Source organism: Gymnodraco acuticeps, unplaced genomic scaffold (genome assembly GCF_902827175.1).
Source record: "Gymnodraco acuticeps unplaced genomic scaffold, fGymAcu1.1, whole genome shotgun sequence".
Classification (NCBI taxonomy): Eukaryota; Metazoa; Chordata; class Actinopteri; order Perciformes; family Bathydraconidae; genus Gymnodraco; species Gymnodraco acuticeps.
The window spans coordinates 296,382-311,732 of NW_022991938.1; the positions used below are offsets into that span (position 1 = coordinate 296,382).

General features: G+C 42.6%; 2 protein-coding genes and 2 non-coding genes across 5 annotated transcripts; all 4 read right to left on the reverse strand.

Moving 5' to 3' along the window:
• Positions 1 to 847: 847 nt before the first annotated feature.
• LOC117535822 (transmembrane protein 238-like) lies at positions 848 to 1,825 on the reverse strand. Its single transcript, XM_034200411.1, has one exon. It carries the CDS (start codon positions 1,747 to 1,749, stop codon positions 1,285 to 1,287), a length of 465 nt encoding a protein of 154 aa, XP_034056302.1. The 5' UTR covers positions 1,750 to 1,825; the 3' UTR covers positions 848 to 1,284.
• A 3,846-nt stretch (positions 1,826 to 5,671) lies between these two features.
• rsl1d1 (ribosomal L1 domain containing 1) lies at positions 5,672 to 14,884 on the reverse strand. Of its 2 annotated transcripts, none has more exons than XM_034200422.1 (9): positions 14,784 to 14,884; positions 14,387 to 14,526; positions 13,489 to 13,627; positions 12,307 to 12,455; positions 11,477 to 11,578; positions 10,738 to 10,831; positions 7,814 to 7,945; positions 7,591 to 7,716; positions 5,672 to 6,395 (listed from the first exon to the last, which is right to left on the reverse strand). In XM_034200422.1, exons 1-9 carry the CDS (start codon positions 14,853 to 14,855, stop codon positions 6,258 to 6,260), a joined length of 1,092 nt encoding a protein of 363 aa, XP_034056313.1. In that variant the 5' UTR covers positions 14,856 to 14,884; the 3' UTR covers positions 5,672 to 6,257. The 2 variants fall into 2 exon arrangements, with proteins under 2 accessions (XP_034056313.1, XP_034056312.1); XM_034200421.1 differs by having other exon boundaries at positions 5,672 to 6,398.
• Positions 11,267 to 11,396, reverse strand: LOC117535831. The gene has a single exon (XR_004567461.1). It is a non-coding gene; the product is annotated as a small nucleolar RNA SNORA55 (small nucleolar RNA).
• LOC117535830 lies at positions 13,781 to 13,910 on the reverse strand. Its single transcript, XR_004567460.1, has one exon. It is a non-coding gene; the product is annotated as a small nucleolar RNA SNORA55 (small nucleolar RNA).
• Positions 14,885 to 15,351: the final 467 nt, after the last annotated feature.

A 15,351-nucleotide genomic window follows, 5' to 3' on the forward strand; every position in this document is an offset into this window, starting at 1 on the left:
TTGGCTTGGGTCACATGGATATGGGCGGCACTCATTATAATCCTGTTCACCTGCGTGGTGTGTGCGTGTGCGTGTGTGTGTGTGTGTGTGTGTGTGTGTGTGTGTGTGTGTGTGTGTGTGTGTGTGTGTGTGTGTGTGTGTGTGTGTGTGTGTGTGTGTGTGTGTGTGTGTGTGTGTGTGTGTGTGTGTGTGTGTGTGTGGTGCAATTTTATTAGAGGATCACAAACAGATTAAGATATATTTAGATAACTCCAGATTACTTTACTTGCATGCTAACAATTGGACACTTAACCCTGAAAGAAGTTTGGGCACTTTTTATCTGATAGCTATTTTCATACTATGCTTTAGTCAGCTCTGTCTTTGTTCATGCCATGAATGTTTTACACATTTAAAGCACAAACTACATGTGTTATCTATGCACTGTAGCTGTTGTAAACCTTTGAAGGCAATTGAAAACACTGCATGTGATTTCAACTGTGGAGGCATGTGGCGCAGTGGGTTGTGTGTTGGTGTTCAGATCAGGGGGACAGGTTCAAACCCCACTGCAGTCAGCATGTCGTTGTGTCCCTGGGCAAGACACTTCACCCCAAATCATGTGGGGATTGCCCACAGTACTGAGTATGCATATATATGTGTGTATATATGTCAATCAACAGGTAAAGCAGATTAATAATACTAATAATATCAATAATAATGCAGACAAATTATAATTATTGCAGATTATAAATAAATAATTTAGGGAAATTAATAAATGTATCAATCAATCAACAAGTGACGTAATGTAACCACACAAATACATCGGTAAAGCAATGGCAAAAGCAGAACATTAATGACAAAATCACTGCAATATAGATAACTGTATTTATAAAGCAGGTGAGATTATAAAGGATGAATACCATTATGCATAAAATAAATAAGTAAAAACTGTGTTATTGTTGCTGTGTTGGTTAAATGCACACTGCTGCAAAAAGGCAGCTTCAAATATTCCGGTAACATTTTATCCAAAAGAAAAGCTTCACCATAACAAATCTCTTAATATAACTTTTATTTTCTATTTATAGTCACCAAGATTCAAGAATCAACTAAAATATTGACAGATATGACTGATGTTGTTGTAGTGTGCAAAGTGTACATCTTATCAGCTTGAAACGGATGTTATCTAGACAAGACATCAGTGTTGTCTAATCATTACAGGAGCGTGTATGCAGAGCAAACACACACACACAAAATCTCTTTCACGTGCAAAAAGGAAGCAAATAAGTCCAAGTTCAGAGTCATTTAGGTTCATATTGATAATGTGTCCCTCTCAAGGTATTTAGACGGAGATGTGGACGGAGAAGACATGTTGCTTTCAAAGACGGTGGACAGCGACACCTCAGTGTTTGAAGGTCTGTTCCTCCTGAAAGAGTTTCTGACCGTGGAGGAGAATCTGTCCGACATCTGCCTCACGGCCCGACCCAGCCCCCGGTTCCTCAGCTTGATCAAACCCACGTCGTCCTCCAGCTCCTCGGGGGGCACTTCTATATTCCCAGAGTACCAGAACACCCACCAGATGAGGCTGAGGAAGATGATGATGCCCCCGCCGTAGATGAACAGATCGTGGACGACCAGCCCTCCGAACACCCCCACCAGCATGAGGAAAGTTCCCAGAATATCATGAGCCACAGCGAACCAGAAGGAGCATTTACAGCGGCCCACTCCCTCATAAGTCCTCTCCATGACCGGCTCCAGCTGCACAGGTGTAGACATGTGGAGATCCTCCAGAAACCAGATCCAGTTCCCAGAGTGTAATCCAGATGTGTGTGTGTGTGTGTGTGTGTGTGTGTGTGTGTGTATGTGTGTGCGCGCTACAGGACAGTGGTGTGTTTTCCTCTCATGAAACAGCCGGCTGTGGTCAAAGTTCAATGTTCGGCAGGGGTTATCAGCAGAGGAGTTCACACAGGGAGGGGGGAGGGGCACAGGGAGGCTTTAAAGAGAGTCAGATGAACAAAATGTAAATACACATTATTTGTTTTACTCTAAAATGGATTAACTGTTTCGAAATGGAAGTATTTTGACATCCAATTACAAGACTGGAGATGTGTGTGTGTGTGTGTGTGTGTGTGTGTGTGTGTGTGTGTGTGTGTGTGTGTGTGTGTGTGTGTGTGTGTGTGTGTGTGTGTGTGTGTGTGTGTGTGTGTGTGTGTGTGTGTGTGTGTGTGTGTGTGTGTGTGTGTGTGTGTGTGTGTGTGTGTGTGTGTTGTAACTCCATTACATGACTCATTATCAGAAAGAGCCACATCAGATATTTCACTATAATAAAAACGAAGCAGTTGCATCATTAAGACGGCAGCCAATCTGGATCCGTTCCGTTGTACCTCCGTTTTTAGAGATGTGTGTACGGAGGAAAAGAGAGAGGGTTTTGTTTTCTGACGCTTTGTGAATTCCCTGACACACCGGGGACACAGAGTTATGTATAAAATACATCAAAAAGGGACTTTTACAAGATAGGAGACCTTTAAAGGTTCCCTAATATACTGTTTTTCATTACTTTATTATAGGTCTCAGATATATATATTCCCTCAGGGAACTTATTCCGGTGTGAACGCGATCTGTACTTAGTTCATGAGAACTGAAGAGTACTTGGTGTGAAAGCGCCTAATGGTGCTCTAGGAGGAGATTCAGGTGATAAGGTGGGGGGGGGGGGGTTACCTTGGTTGGTGATTGGCTAATGGTTACTCAAGACAAACAAACATTATGACATCATAAAGTGGATAGGTTTTTATATAAATGGATCAGGACAAAAAGAGAGAGAATCTTTTTTCCCGAAACTTTCAGAATCTCTTTCCACAGAGGGGACACATGTTGATGTAGAAGAGACATGAAGAAGAGGGGACACATGTTGATGTAGAAGAGACATGAAGAAGAGGGGACACATGTTGATGTAGAAGAGACATGAAGAAGAGGGGACACGTGTTGATGTAGAAGAGACATGAAGAAGAGGGGACACGTGTTGATGTAGAAGAGACATGAAGAAGAGGGGACACGTGTTGATGTAGAAGAGACATGAAGAAGAGGGGACACGTGTTGATGTAGAAGAGACATGAAGAAGAGGGGACACATGTTGATGAAGAAGAGACATGGAGAAGAGGGGACACGTGTTGATGTAGAAGAGACATGAAGAAGAGGGGACACGTGTTGATGTAGAAGAGACATGAAGAAGAGGGGACACGTGTTGATGTAGAAGAGACATGAAGAAGAGGGGACACGTGTTGATGTAGAAGAGACATGAAGAAGAGGGGACACATGTTGATGAAGAAGAGACATGGAGAAGAGGGGACACGTGTTGATGTAGAAGAGACATGAAGAAGAGGGGACACGTGTTGATGTAGAAGAGACATGAAGAAGAGGGGACACATGTTGATGTAGAAGAGACATGGAGAAGACGGGACACGTGTTGATGTAGAAGAGACATGAAGAAGAGGGGACACATGTTGATGTAGAAGAGACATGAAGAAGAGGGGACACATGTTGATGTAGAAGAGACATGGAGAAGAGGGGACACGTGTTGATGTAGAAGAGACGTGAAGAAGAGGGGACACATGTTGATGTAGAAGAGACATGAAGAAGAGGGGACACATGTTGATGTAGAAGAAACATGGAGAAGAGGGGACACATGTTGATGTAGAAGAGACATGAAGAAGAGGGGACACATGTTGATGTAGAAGAGACATGAGGAAGAGGGGACACATGTTGATGTAGAAGAGACATGAAGAAGAGGGGACACATGTTGATGTAGAAGAGACATGAAGAAGAGGGGACACGTGTTGATGTGGAAGAGACATGAAGAAGAGGGGACACATGTTGATGTAGAAGAGACATGAAGAAGAGGGGACACGTGTTGATGTAGGAGAGACATGAAGAAGAGGATTTTGCATGATAGGAGACCTTTAAATCCTCATCAGAGTCCCTTGTTTCCACGCCGCCTGGCAGTACCCCTTCCTCCTCTGCTTCTCCTTCAGTACGGGGATCCACACCAGGCCCATCAGCCCCAGCAGCAGCCCTAAAGAGAGGCAGGCGGAGGCCACGGGGCGGGGGGGCCCTCCGTCACCCCCAGACAGAGCAGCAGGAAGAGGAGCCCCCCCACTGCACACATCAGAAACCCCATCACCAGCACGATGATAGCTTTATGCAGATGGGCCCAGCCTGAGGCCCCTGAAGGGTCTGGAAACAGCCTCTGACTCCCGGAGGCTTCTGGAAACGAGTCTTCTTCAAACTCCTCCATGGCTGTCTTCAAACGAGGGTTTTAACTGTTTGTGAGTGCAATCTGAGAGCCGGCTTCAACACAAGAGCACAACTTATGCTCAGCCATAAAGGTGCTAACTGAAGTATGTTAGCTTCAGATAGGGAATTTAAAATGCTAAATAAATATATTTTCTTCTTTATATTAATTTCCAAGAAGCTGCTAGCGGTGAGAATGTAGTGTGCAGATATAACTATTGAATTAGATAAATAATGCCCTTTTTTCACAAATGCATGCGTAATGATAGCTCGGAAATACGTATGTTGATGTTGTCCAATATGAAGTCTGTAGTCCTGTGACAAGATCATCAAATGGTTGTGTGCCTGCATGCGTGTGTGTTAAACATGAATTACTAGCATGCATAAGTACATAATAGTAGATAACTACCTTACACCGTTTCGTTTTAGTAAGCAATATGTTTTTGGTTCAGTCCAAAACAACCATAAGGAGGCAAATTAAAGCACGTGCCGTCTATAGAGGTGGGTTTTCAGTCTGCAGAAATAACTATCAATTTAATGAATGCTTTCCTACCCCCAGATCTGTGATGCTGATCCCCTGAGTCAGTGCATCCTCTCTGCAGTCACACAGAGCAGCTGTATATCCTCTCTCTGTGATGAAGAGGGTCTGCAGGATGAGTCTCTCTGTGCTCAGGAACCGTGACTGTAATTCTAGTCGACCCACCGACACCCAGAGGGGGAAGAAGATAGTGTACTCTTAATTATAAGTAGCGATGCTTAACTGTGAACATACTGTGTTACACGCCTAAGTAGAATTACAGACATATTAGTATAAAAAAAAACTTCTTACAAAGTACAAACAAGTACAAAAGTCAAAGGACTCCTTAAACACTTATCTCGTGCCCTCATTGGTCATGTGCGCGTTCGTGTGTTGGAAGAGGGGCTCTGTGAGGAAGTGGCAGATTTTGTTCCGGCTGCATACTTTCAAATTCTAGCGCACTCGAGCTGGTTTCTCCATTCTTACCTACCCACGAACGCGCACATAACAATGAGGGCACGAGATACGTTTGTGCACGAGATGGAAGGCTGACAGGCAGGTAGGCCATCCAGTTACTTTAGCCGGGCCGGCTCAGATGATTGGTCGTGCTTGTTACAGCGCCACGGCTTCCACTGATGACAGTTTTATATTTATTGCTATCGGGATGTTAAGAGCATTCCATGGAATATAACAAAAAGCGTTTCTGAAGTGAATTACCTACCCCACCTTTAAGTTTTGAAAATAATCTAAACTCTACATGAATAATCACAGGACATCAGAAGGATTTCTAAAAGGCCTTTTTCATAGTTTAAAATAGCGACTGGATATAAATGCACGTGAAGCCCTCCCCCAGTAGTGACAATAATAAAAACACGAGTAAAACGTCACGATACGCAAGGGTCACAAATATTTTAATTCACATAATGCTTAACAACTTTTTGCTTGTCATCTGTAATATGGCATTAGGATATTACCGTTAGCTGCTTTTCACATACATTTAGATGAGTTAGAAAAGGTGTTGGATGTAAAAGCCAAGGTAAACAATCATTTGTTGATTTAGGGAACATACTCACCCAGCAACAACCCTAACAGAATAACCGATACTGAGCAAAACACTTTTTTATTTTCCACATGGAAGTTGCAAAAACGACTTCCAAAATTGTGAAATGCTTTCTTCATTATGTCAATGAAAGGCTGCATTCCCTTTAAGCTTCACTAGTTCCATGGAAGGGATTATTGATGCCCACAAGTACACAGAGCCATTGTTAGCATTAGCTCTGTCTTCCAGTGAAAAGCCTTTTGTTGGAGGGCTATATTTGAGAAACACAACAGAGCCAAGTTCATTTCAGATAATCAACTTTATGTTCTGCATCATCCAGGCATAACGAAACAGACTGAATATATATGAACCAGTGTGAGCCATCTGGTCCTGTGTTCTGAGTAAAATGTCCATGTTGAAGGTAACGTGTGAAGAGGAGAATCATTTCAATTTGGGCACTCTCCTCTTCCCTTTGGACTCGCCCTTGCCACCCTTCTTGTTCATTTTGTTTTGTGGTTTTCTTCCTTTCTTCCCACCAGCCGTCGTGGGCGCCTTCTCCAGCTGCTTCTTCTTGGGCGTCTTCTGCAAAAGAAACAAAGAAAATGAGTCGGATTACATATTTAAAATCAGTATTCAAATAGAGTGATGCTTTCTCACGAGCCGACCCGGAGGTTAGCATTGCTCCCTCTCCCGTGTTATTCTCCAAAGTTAATGTAAACTTGAATAATGTACTTCATTTGAATGTAATAATTATGTTGGTTGTTGTTTGTGGAAGCTCCAGTGAATGATGGCTAGGACGCACTGTACCCAGCTGGTCTGGCCCTGTCCCCCCTATTTCACAAATGAGGGCCGGCCCCTTGTCATGTCTGCCGATATCTGGTTTTAATCTGTGTCTATGTTGTTGTCAGTGATGTATTGTCTTGTCTTTTTTAAATGCCTTTGTGATGCGCTGCAACCCATTTTCCCCTCGGGGACAAATAAACGAATACTATACTATGAGCCCCATTAACTGAGTTTTAAACATCACTTTAAATCAGTGCTTCTCAAAGTGTGGTCCGTGGACCACTGGTGGTCAGTGAGCGCCCCCTAGTGGCCCGTGAGTATATTGGTAACATTTCACAATTGAAATAGATAAATGTAAGTTTTCCGCACTCTCGCGGGAATATCTCCGCAATGGAGGGAGCTTAAGTTTCACTTTCAAGCGATTTGTAATCTGTTCTAGAAAAACGATGTGTTTTTGGAAATCTGTGGAGTTCGGTGGTCCGCGAGTGTTTTTTTATTGGTTAAGTGGTCCTTGGTATGAAAAAGTTTGAGAAACACTGCTTTAAATGGAAGATCCCCATAGCCCCCGCTCACTCGATCGGCGATCCCTAGTGCTTATGTTTTATTCAGCTGGAAAATCTCCACAAATTAACAACGCTTTACGATGTTTGTAAATGCAAGATGTAAAAAGCTAACGTCAAGCTTTAAAATTAACTACAGCACGGTCACATGACTTCACTTCACCACCGCTAAGCTAAAGGTGGCTAATGTTCAACGTTTAGTCGTCTCATTTAGGCATTTGTTAGCAACCGCAGTTTTTAAGCCACTAAGAAGCTTTGGATATTCACGAGTGGGGAGTTTACTGACACATTTTATATATAAAAATTGGGGAAACCCCTTCCTCTCGTGTTAACCACGGACCTCATTTCAGGCCTCTAACCCATGGTAAAATGCTAACACACTCCTGGGTTTTAGGACTCATTCCTGGACCTCTCTATCGAGCAGCACTGACCTCCAGTTTGGGCTTCTTGCTTGGTGTTCCCATGGGAACCAGCTGTGGGATTTCTTCCCCCGTCCCCTCGCTTTTCTTCACGTCCTCTGTCTTCTTGTTTTTCTTTGCCAGCTTTTTAGCCGCAGCCTGAGAATCACAAACACAGCCGCTGGTTATTTACAGATTCTTTAAAGACGGGGTGAGGCACAGGAGTTTGTATTTGAGTCTGATGAGTTCTCCTCACCTCTTGCTTGGCGGTCTCTGTCAGTTTCTGATCCTCGTCCAGCGCAGTGAGGTGGTTCAGGTTGGAGGTGTAGAGGGGCAGCGCTACAGACATCTGAGTCTTGATGTGAACCAGCTTTATCACAGGTCCTTTCTGTTCAGAGACATACAAAGATATATTAGAGTTTGAGGTGGGATAAAGTGGCTGGAAAACGCCTTTTAAAAAGGTCCCCTATTATACTGTTCTTCATCAATATATCACAGGTCTCAGATATATACAGAACCTGTCTCTGATTGGCTGAAACACCAAACAGATCATGGCAGCATTACCCATAATCCCCTCTGTTTCAGCCCTGTTTCCAAAGTGCTGATTCTCTGTCTGTTACTTTAGATGAAAATAAGGAGCCCCTCCCCACGCCCCTCTGAGAGAGATTTGGTTACAAAGAACTCAATGGTGCTCTAGGAGGAGATTCAGGTGATAAGGGGGGGGGGGGGGGGGTTACCTTGGTTGCTGATTGGCTAATGGTTACACAAGACAACACATCGTTATGACATCATAAAGTAGCCAAAATCTGATCAGCTCATTTTCAGACAGGTTTTTATAGAAATGGATCAAAAAGAGAGAGAATCTTTGTTCCTGAGACTTTCAGAGTCTCTTTCCACAGAGGGGACACATGTTGATGTAGAAGAGACATGAAGAAGAGGGGACACATGTTGATGTAGAAGAGACATGAAGAAGAGGGGACACATGTTGATGTAGAAGAGACATGAAGAAGAGGGGACACATGTTGATGTAGAAGAGACATGAGGAAGAGGGGGACACATGTTGATGTAGAAGAGACATGAAGAAGAGGGGGACACATGTTGATGTAGAAGAGACGTGAGAAGAGGGGACACGTGTTGATGTAGAAGAGACGTGAAGAAGAGGGGACACATGTTGATGTAGAAGAGACATGAAGAAGAGGGGACACATGTTGATGAAGAAGAGACATGAAGAAGAGGGGACACATGTTGATGTAGAAGAGACATGAAGAAGAGGGGACACATGTTGATGTAGAAGAGGACATGGAGAAGAGGGACACATGTTGATGTAGAAGAGACAGGAAGAAGAGGGGACACATGTTGATGTAGAAGAGACATGAAGAAGAGGGGACACATGCTGATGTAGAAGAGACATGAAGAAGAGGGGACACATGTTGATGTAGAAGAGACAGGAAGAAGAGGGGACACATGTTGATGTAGAAGAGACTGAAGAAGAGGGGACACATGTTGATGTAGAAGAGACATGAAGAAGGGGACACATGTGATTTAGAATGAGACATGAAGAAGAGGGGACACATGTTGATGTAGAAGAGACATTAAGAAGAGGGGACACATGTTGATGTAGAAGAGACATGAAGAAGAGGTACACATGTTTGATGTAGAAGAGACATGGAAGAAGAGGGGGACACATGTTGATGTAGAAGAGACATGAAGAAGAGGGACACTGTTGATGTAGAAGAGACATGAAGAAGAGGGACACATGTTGATGTAGAAGAGACATGAAGAAGATGGGGACACATGTTATGTAAAAGAGACATGAAGAGAGGGGACACATGTTGATGTAGAAGAGACATGAAGAAGAGGGGACACATTTGATGTAGAAGAGACCTGAAGAAGAGGGGACCACATGTTGATGAAGAAGAGACTGGAAGAAAGAGGGGGACAACATGTTGATTGTAGAAGAAGACATGAAGAAGAGGGGACACATGTTTGATGTAGAAGAGACATGAAGAAGAGGGGACACATGTTGATGTAGAAGAGACATGAAGAAGAGGGACACATGTTGATGTAGAAGAGACATGGAGAAGAGGGGACACATGTTGATGTAGAAGAGACATGGAAGAAGAGGGGACACATGTTGATGTAGAAGAGACATGAAGAAGAGGGGACACATGTTTGATGTAGAAGAGACATGAAGAAGAGGGGACACATGTTGATGTAGAAGAGACATGGAGAAGAGGGGGACACATGTTGATGTAGAAGAGACATGAAGAAGAGGGGACACATGTTGATGTAGAAGAGACATGAAGAAGAGGGGACACATGTTGATGTAGAAGAGACATGAAGAAGAGGAGACACATGTTGATGTAGAAGAGACATGAAGAAGAGGAGACACATGTTGATGTAGAAGAGACATGAAGAAGAGGGGACACATGTTGATGTAGAAGAGACATGAAGAAGAGGGGACACATGTTGATGAAGAAGAGACATGAAGAAGAGGGGACACATGTTGATGTAGAAGAGACATGAAGAAGAGGGGACACATGTTGATGTAGAAGAGACATGGAGAAGAGGGGACACATGTTGATGTAGAAGAGACATGAAGAAGAGGGGACACATGTTGATGTAGAAGAGACATGAAGAAGAGGGGACACATGTTGATGTAGAAGAGACATGAAGAAGAGGGGACACATGTTGATGTAGAAGAGACATGAAGAAGAGGGGACACATGTTGATGTAGAAGAGACATGAAGAAGAGGGGACACATGTTGATGTAGAAGAGACATGAAGAAGAGGGGACACATGTTGATGTAGAAGAGACATGAAGAAGAGGGGACACATGTTGATGTAGAGGAGACATGAAGAAGAGGGGACACATGTTGATGTAGAAGAGACATGAAGAAGAGGAGACACATGTTGATGTAGAAGAGACATGAAGAAGAGGGGACACATGTTGATGTAGAAGAGACATGAAGAAGAGGATTTTGCACAATAGGTGACCTGAAAATTGAATAACTCCGGGTGGGAAGCACAACACAATAAGGACATTATAAAATTGTTATAAATGTTGTTGTTAGACTCAAACATATTTATGTTAGAGTTTGGGGCAGTAAAACACCCATAAACAAACACAATTATTCTCGCATAAGTAGCAACACTACTGTCGTGTGCCGTTAGACTCACCGTGCGTAGTTTGGTCGACACCGTTTGGAAAGCAGCCTCAACGTTTTCTGTCACCTCGTCTGCGGTCATGCCGGCGTGGGCAATACGAGCCATGCTGCGACACAGGACAGTTAGGTTAGATAATGCAAGGGGACTGTGGGGCACTCCAAAGACACATTTCCACTTCATGGTCTGGCTCAACATCTTATTTCAACCACAGTCCGCTTTCAGATGCCAGTAACCCAAACAGAGGAACATCTGTGCTTTCTCAATTGTTAGGCGATGTGTACTGCATTGTTTTACCAGTTGCTTCTCAAAGAAAAATACTGAGTTTATTGGAATAATAATAATCACTTTCGACAAAGATTGGCATTTTACAAACAGCCTTATTTGGGCATCAGTTTTCTGCATGGTTTAAACGCCACCTTTCAACAGAGTATCAGGTAATAACCACAATTATTACTTATTGGAAAACCAAAAAAGAGCCAGTTAAGTTGAACCATGAAGCGGAAACATGACATGATGTAGAAGCAGTAGAAATGCAGGTATTTAATGTTTCAAAGTTGTAGAGACAGGCTCCACGGGTAGAGGAGGTCCATCTGGATTTACGTTGAATCCCTATGGCACCAAATATTGTCCGGTTCAAACACTTCACAGAATCAACCGGGCTGCTAAGGTGCTGTTCATATCAAAACTATAATTGTTAGTGTATGTTTTTCTAAAGGTTACAGGGGTTAGTATCAGAGAGAGGGGATCTCACCAGCAGGAGCCCTTGTTGGTGACCTTCAGGTAGGAGCCCTGGACCACTCGACTAATATCTTTGGCCAGATTTTTGCTCAGCATGTTCACACACAGCGGCTCTCTGTGAAAAACAAGAATGAGATAATGCATTAGGAGAACAAAGAATCAAATGCTTAACCGAGACGCTTAACCCTCCTATTGTCTTCCCCCCCCCCCCCTTACTTTGGTGTTCGCGGTCAAATTTGACCGGTCCTGTTTTAACTGCTATTACATGAACACAAAAACCATTAATCATCACCACATTTCATTTAACACCCTTTCAAACTGTACATATTGTATCAGACTACTGGTACACATGAACACTGCAGTAAATATACAAAGAACAGACACTGAACATGTGTTGTGAGTGCCAGGTGTGATCCATGTGGGGGGAGGGGCACATAAGAGCGGGACATGTGTCAAATTGTTCTGTGTGTGTCAGGTATGATTCACATGGGGGGTGGGCACATAAGGAACACATCTAGAGTGTGTGTGTGTGTGTGTTTTATCTGATCCGGATGGTTACTAATTCCTTTTCTTTATGCGGAACACCATGGTGTCACAAAGTTGACTAAATCATCCAAAACTCAATGAAAGTGGTGATCAGCCATTGTATATGTTCAGATGTCTCCTGTGAAGGATATCATGAAGCCTGAATGCAATCTAATGTAAAACTAAAAAGTTATGATTGATGAAAGTAGTAAATCGGTCAGATTTGACCCGAAGACAACAGGAGGGTTAAAACGTGCATCTGCAACATGAAGGTATTAAAGGAGTTCCAGTCTGTCAACATGAGTAAGAAGGTGTTACCTCTTCCTCAGGTAGAAGTGTTTCCCGAGGTGAGACGGCAGCAGGCGGCGGACGCGGTCGTCGGAGAGGAACATGTCGAAGTTACTCAGCAGGCGGCGCTTCGCTTCGTGAGGTTTGTACTCCGTCCTCAGGACTTTATACGGGATGACCTGAAACAAGACACAGCACGAAGGTGGTTAACATCAATGTAGACCAACAACGGGGGATGCTCAATGTTTAATATGTTAGTTGGATGTGTTTTTTTTGCCATCTAATTTATCTTGAGTTTGTAATAACTTCGAAAATGTTTATATTATATTAAAGCCATGTTGTGTTAACAGAAGTGATGTCTGTTAAATGTTGTTAAGTCAGAGCTAAGGCATTGTACAAGTCATCCATCTTTGCTTGTTACATTTTAGCCTTGTTTCCACTGGGTGTGCATTACATGCTACTAACTCCTTATTTTTTTATTATCAAAAACAAAACTTAATAGGCGCGTTCACACCGGAGTACTTTCCCCGTTTAGTTCCGATAGTGCGTTCACACCAAAAAGAGTACTTAGTGCAGGGAACTTTTACCTCCATGTGTAGTGCCTGCTAGAGAGGTGGGACTATCCTGGGGAGAAAAAAGTACCAATTTCGATTGACTGGGCGAATTGCAAACCACGCCCCGTAAAACTCTGAAAAGTTGTATTTGCTGGCGTGAAAGCGGCTAATGTCTTATTGTTATCAGCCACGAGACGTGTTGGTGTAAAAAAATCCACATCTTCCATAATCTAGAACTTTCCTATAAAAATGTAAATGCAATACGGCTGGTAATGAGGTGGGTTTGCTGTCATGGCTCCAAGATGGTGGAATGAGCTCCCCATTGACATCAGGACAGCAGATAGCTTACACACCTTCTGGCGCAGACTGAAAACTCATCTCTTTCGACTCCACTTCGAGCGATAGAACTATTAACAAAGCACTTATATACTAATAAAGGACTGGCTTACCTAAAGCCAGTTGAGTAGCACTTGAAATGTTTTGCTCTATGAAACCTGATGTACTTATATGATTCTGTTTTCTCCAAGTTTGTATCTTCTTGGTCGAACGCACTTTTTGTAAGTCGCCGGATAAAAGCGTCAGCTAAATGCAATGTAATGAAGGAATAATCTAAATCAGTATCCGTCTTTATTTGAGTGTTTCTCTGACTGGTATTCACCTCTGTGATGTTCTTCACTCCCTTCTCTGCAAGCAGCTTCTTATAAAACCTGATGGTCTGATCTGAGGTCATGTTGGGCTCGTCTCTGGTGAAGAGGCAAACCTCCTCCGTGTCCGACCGCTGGCCATGGGGCAACGGACTGAGAGAGGGGGGGGGGAGAGAAGACATTATCAATAAAAGAGCATCCGATGAGAGCAACAGCAGGACGTATTCACACCGTCCATGCTCTGGAAAAGAACCACTGTAGCACATGTAGAAGAAAGGCAGGTATATCTAATATGAACATGACATGTTGTGTTTCAAAGTTGTAGAGACAGGCTCCACGGGTAGAGGAGGTCCATCTGGATTTACATTGAATCTCTATGGCACCAAATATTGCCCGGTTCAAACACTTCACAGAATGAACCGGGCTGCTAAGGTGCTGATCATATCAAAACTAAAATGGTTAGTCTATGTTTTTCTAAAGGGGTTAGTAATTACACACAGAGTATTATGAGTATGGAGGGTTATTAAAAACACAGAAAGCAGATTTGTACATTTATCGAAAATACCTCCAGGCATTTATTGCTCTCTATTTTAATTAAAGAGGAAACAAGTATTTACAAAGTTTCAAATTAAGATCAGTAATCTGCTATTTAGTAATATATATACAAGTATCAGAGCTTGGTAGGATCACAGAGAGCAGATACAAAAACACCTCTTAACATTTTCTGATTCAAAAACTCTTTACAAATGAAGTTATAGTCAGATGTTATTAAGTTATGTAAAACCGGGGCTATAAGGCCGCTGGCCACGGGGAAAGGGTGGAATAAAGTTAATATCAGTAAAGTCACTTGATATGACTGTTAAATAACAGATTAGGCGTGAAGGCAGCTGTAATGGCTGTCAGTGGACTCACATGCGGATGGTCTGTGCTTTCGGGGGGATCTTCCAGAGGGTGAAGAGCAGGCTGATCTGCTGAGTGTCGTCCAGGAACAGCGAGTCCCCGGTGGACTTAGTTTTCAGGAAAGCCTGCAAAGCCTGGACGGCCTTTTTCACCTGGCAGAGACATCCAATTCAGTTATAAAATGCCATGAAAACCCACCGACAGACTCCATTTTTCTTCAAGAGGTCCAGACATGTTGCTTTGAATTAGCTTCGTTGCTAAACAGCAAAGAAAACAAGCTAACTAATGCTAGAAAGCTTGGTGCTACAACCGAATAATAACAATGATTTGGTTATTTAATCTTTTATTAACACACTATATATTTATAATTAGTTTAAATGTGTTAAAGGACAAAGAAACCCGTTTTTACCTGGGTCCGGTCTATCCCAACTTCTGCTGTCTCCGCCATGCTGTCTGCTTCACGTGTAAACGCCACACGCATGCGCAATGGGTAGATTCCTTTTTCTTCTTCGTTGGTTGGCAGCTCAGAGGCGCACTACCGCCACCTGCTGGACTGAGCGTTGTCTTTCAAGACAAATAAATGAATCAGGCTTTCTTAATTTCTTTCTAATATTTCTTTAGCTTAATTAAAAGTTTTTTTTTACTTACCATGTCTTTCCTAGAAGATGCTCGGATAGAAAAGTGTTTTGAAATGTTATTTAATTATTAATGTCATTTTTTATTAATTTCTCCTGATAATTCATTTCTTTCTATTCTCTAACCGTTGCAATCTATTAACAGCGTGTCATTTAATCCTGTATATCTTATTCTCTCACGTGTTTCTTTGTCAAATAATAGCAAAAACAATGTTGTACGAATAATCTAAACACCTTGGAAAGTAAAGTCAAATGATCGATAAAGATAGAACATAACATTTAAAATGTTAAAAGCTAAAATTGCACATTTATGGGAGAATTAAATATAACAGTTTTTTTCAT

Coding starts and splice junctions, on each gene's coding strand:
- LOC117535822 (XM_034200411.1), bottom strand. CDS start 1,749: ATGTCTACACCTGTGCAGCTGGAGCCGGTCATGGAGAGGACTTATGAG.
- rsl1d1 (XM_034200421.1), bottom strand. CDS start 14,855: ATGCGTGTGGCGTTTACACGTGAAGCAGACAGCATGGCGGAGACAGCA. Junction 14,527..14,783: donor TTGGGATAGACCGGACCCAG/GTAAAAACGGGT, acceptor TGTCTCTGCCAG/GTGAAAAAGGCCGTCCAGGC. Junction 7,717..7,813: donor CAGAGACCGCCAAGCAAGAG/GTGAGGAGAACT, acceptor TGTGATTCTCAG/GCTGCGGCTAAAAAGCTGGC.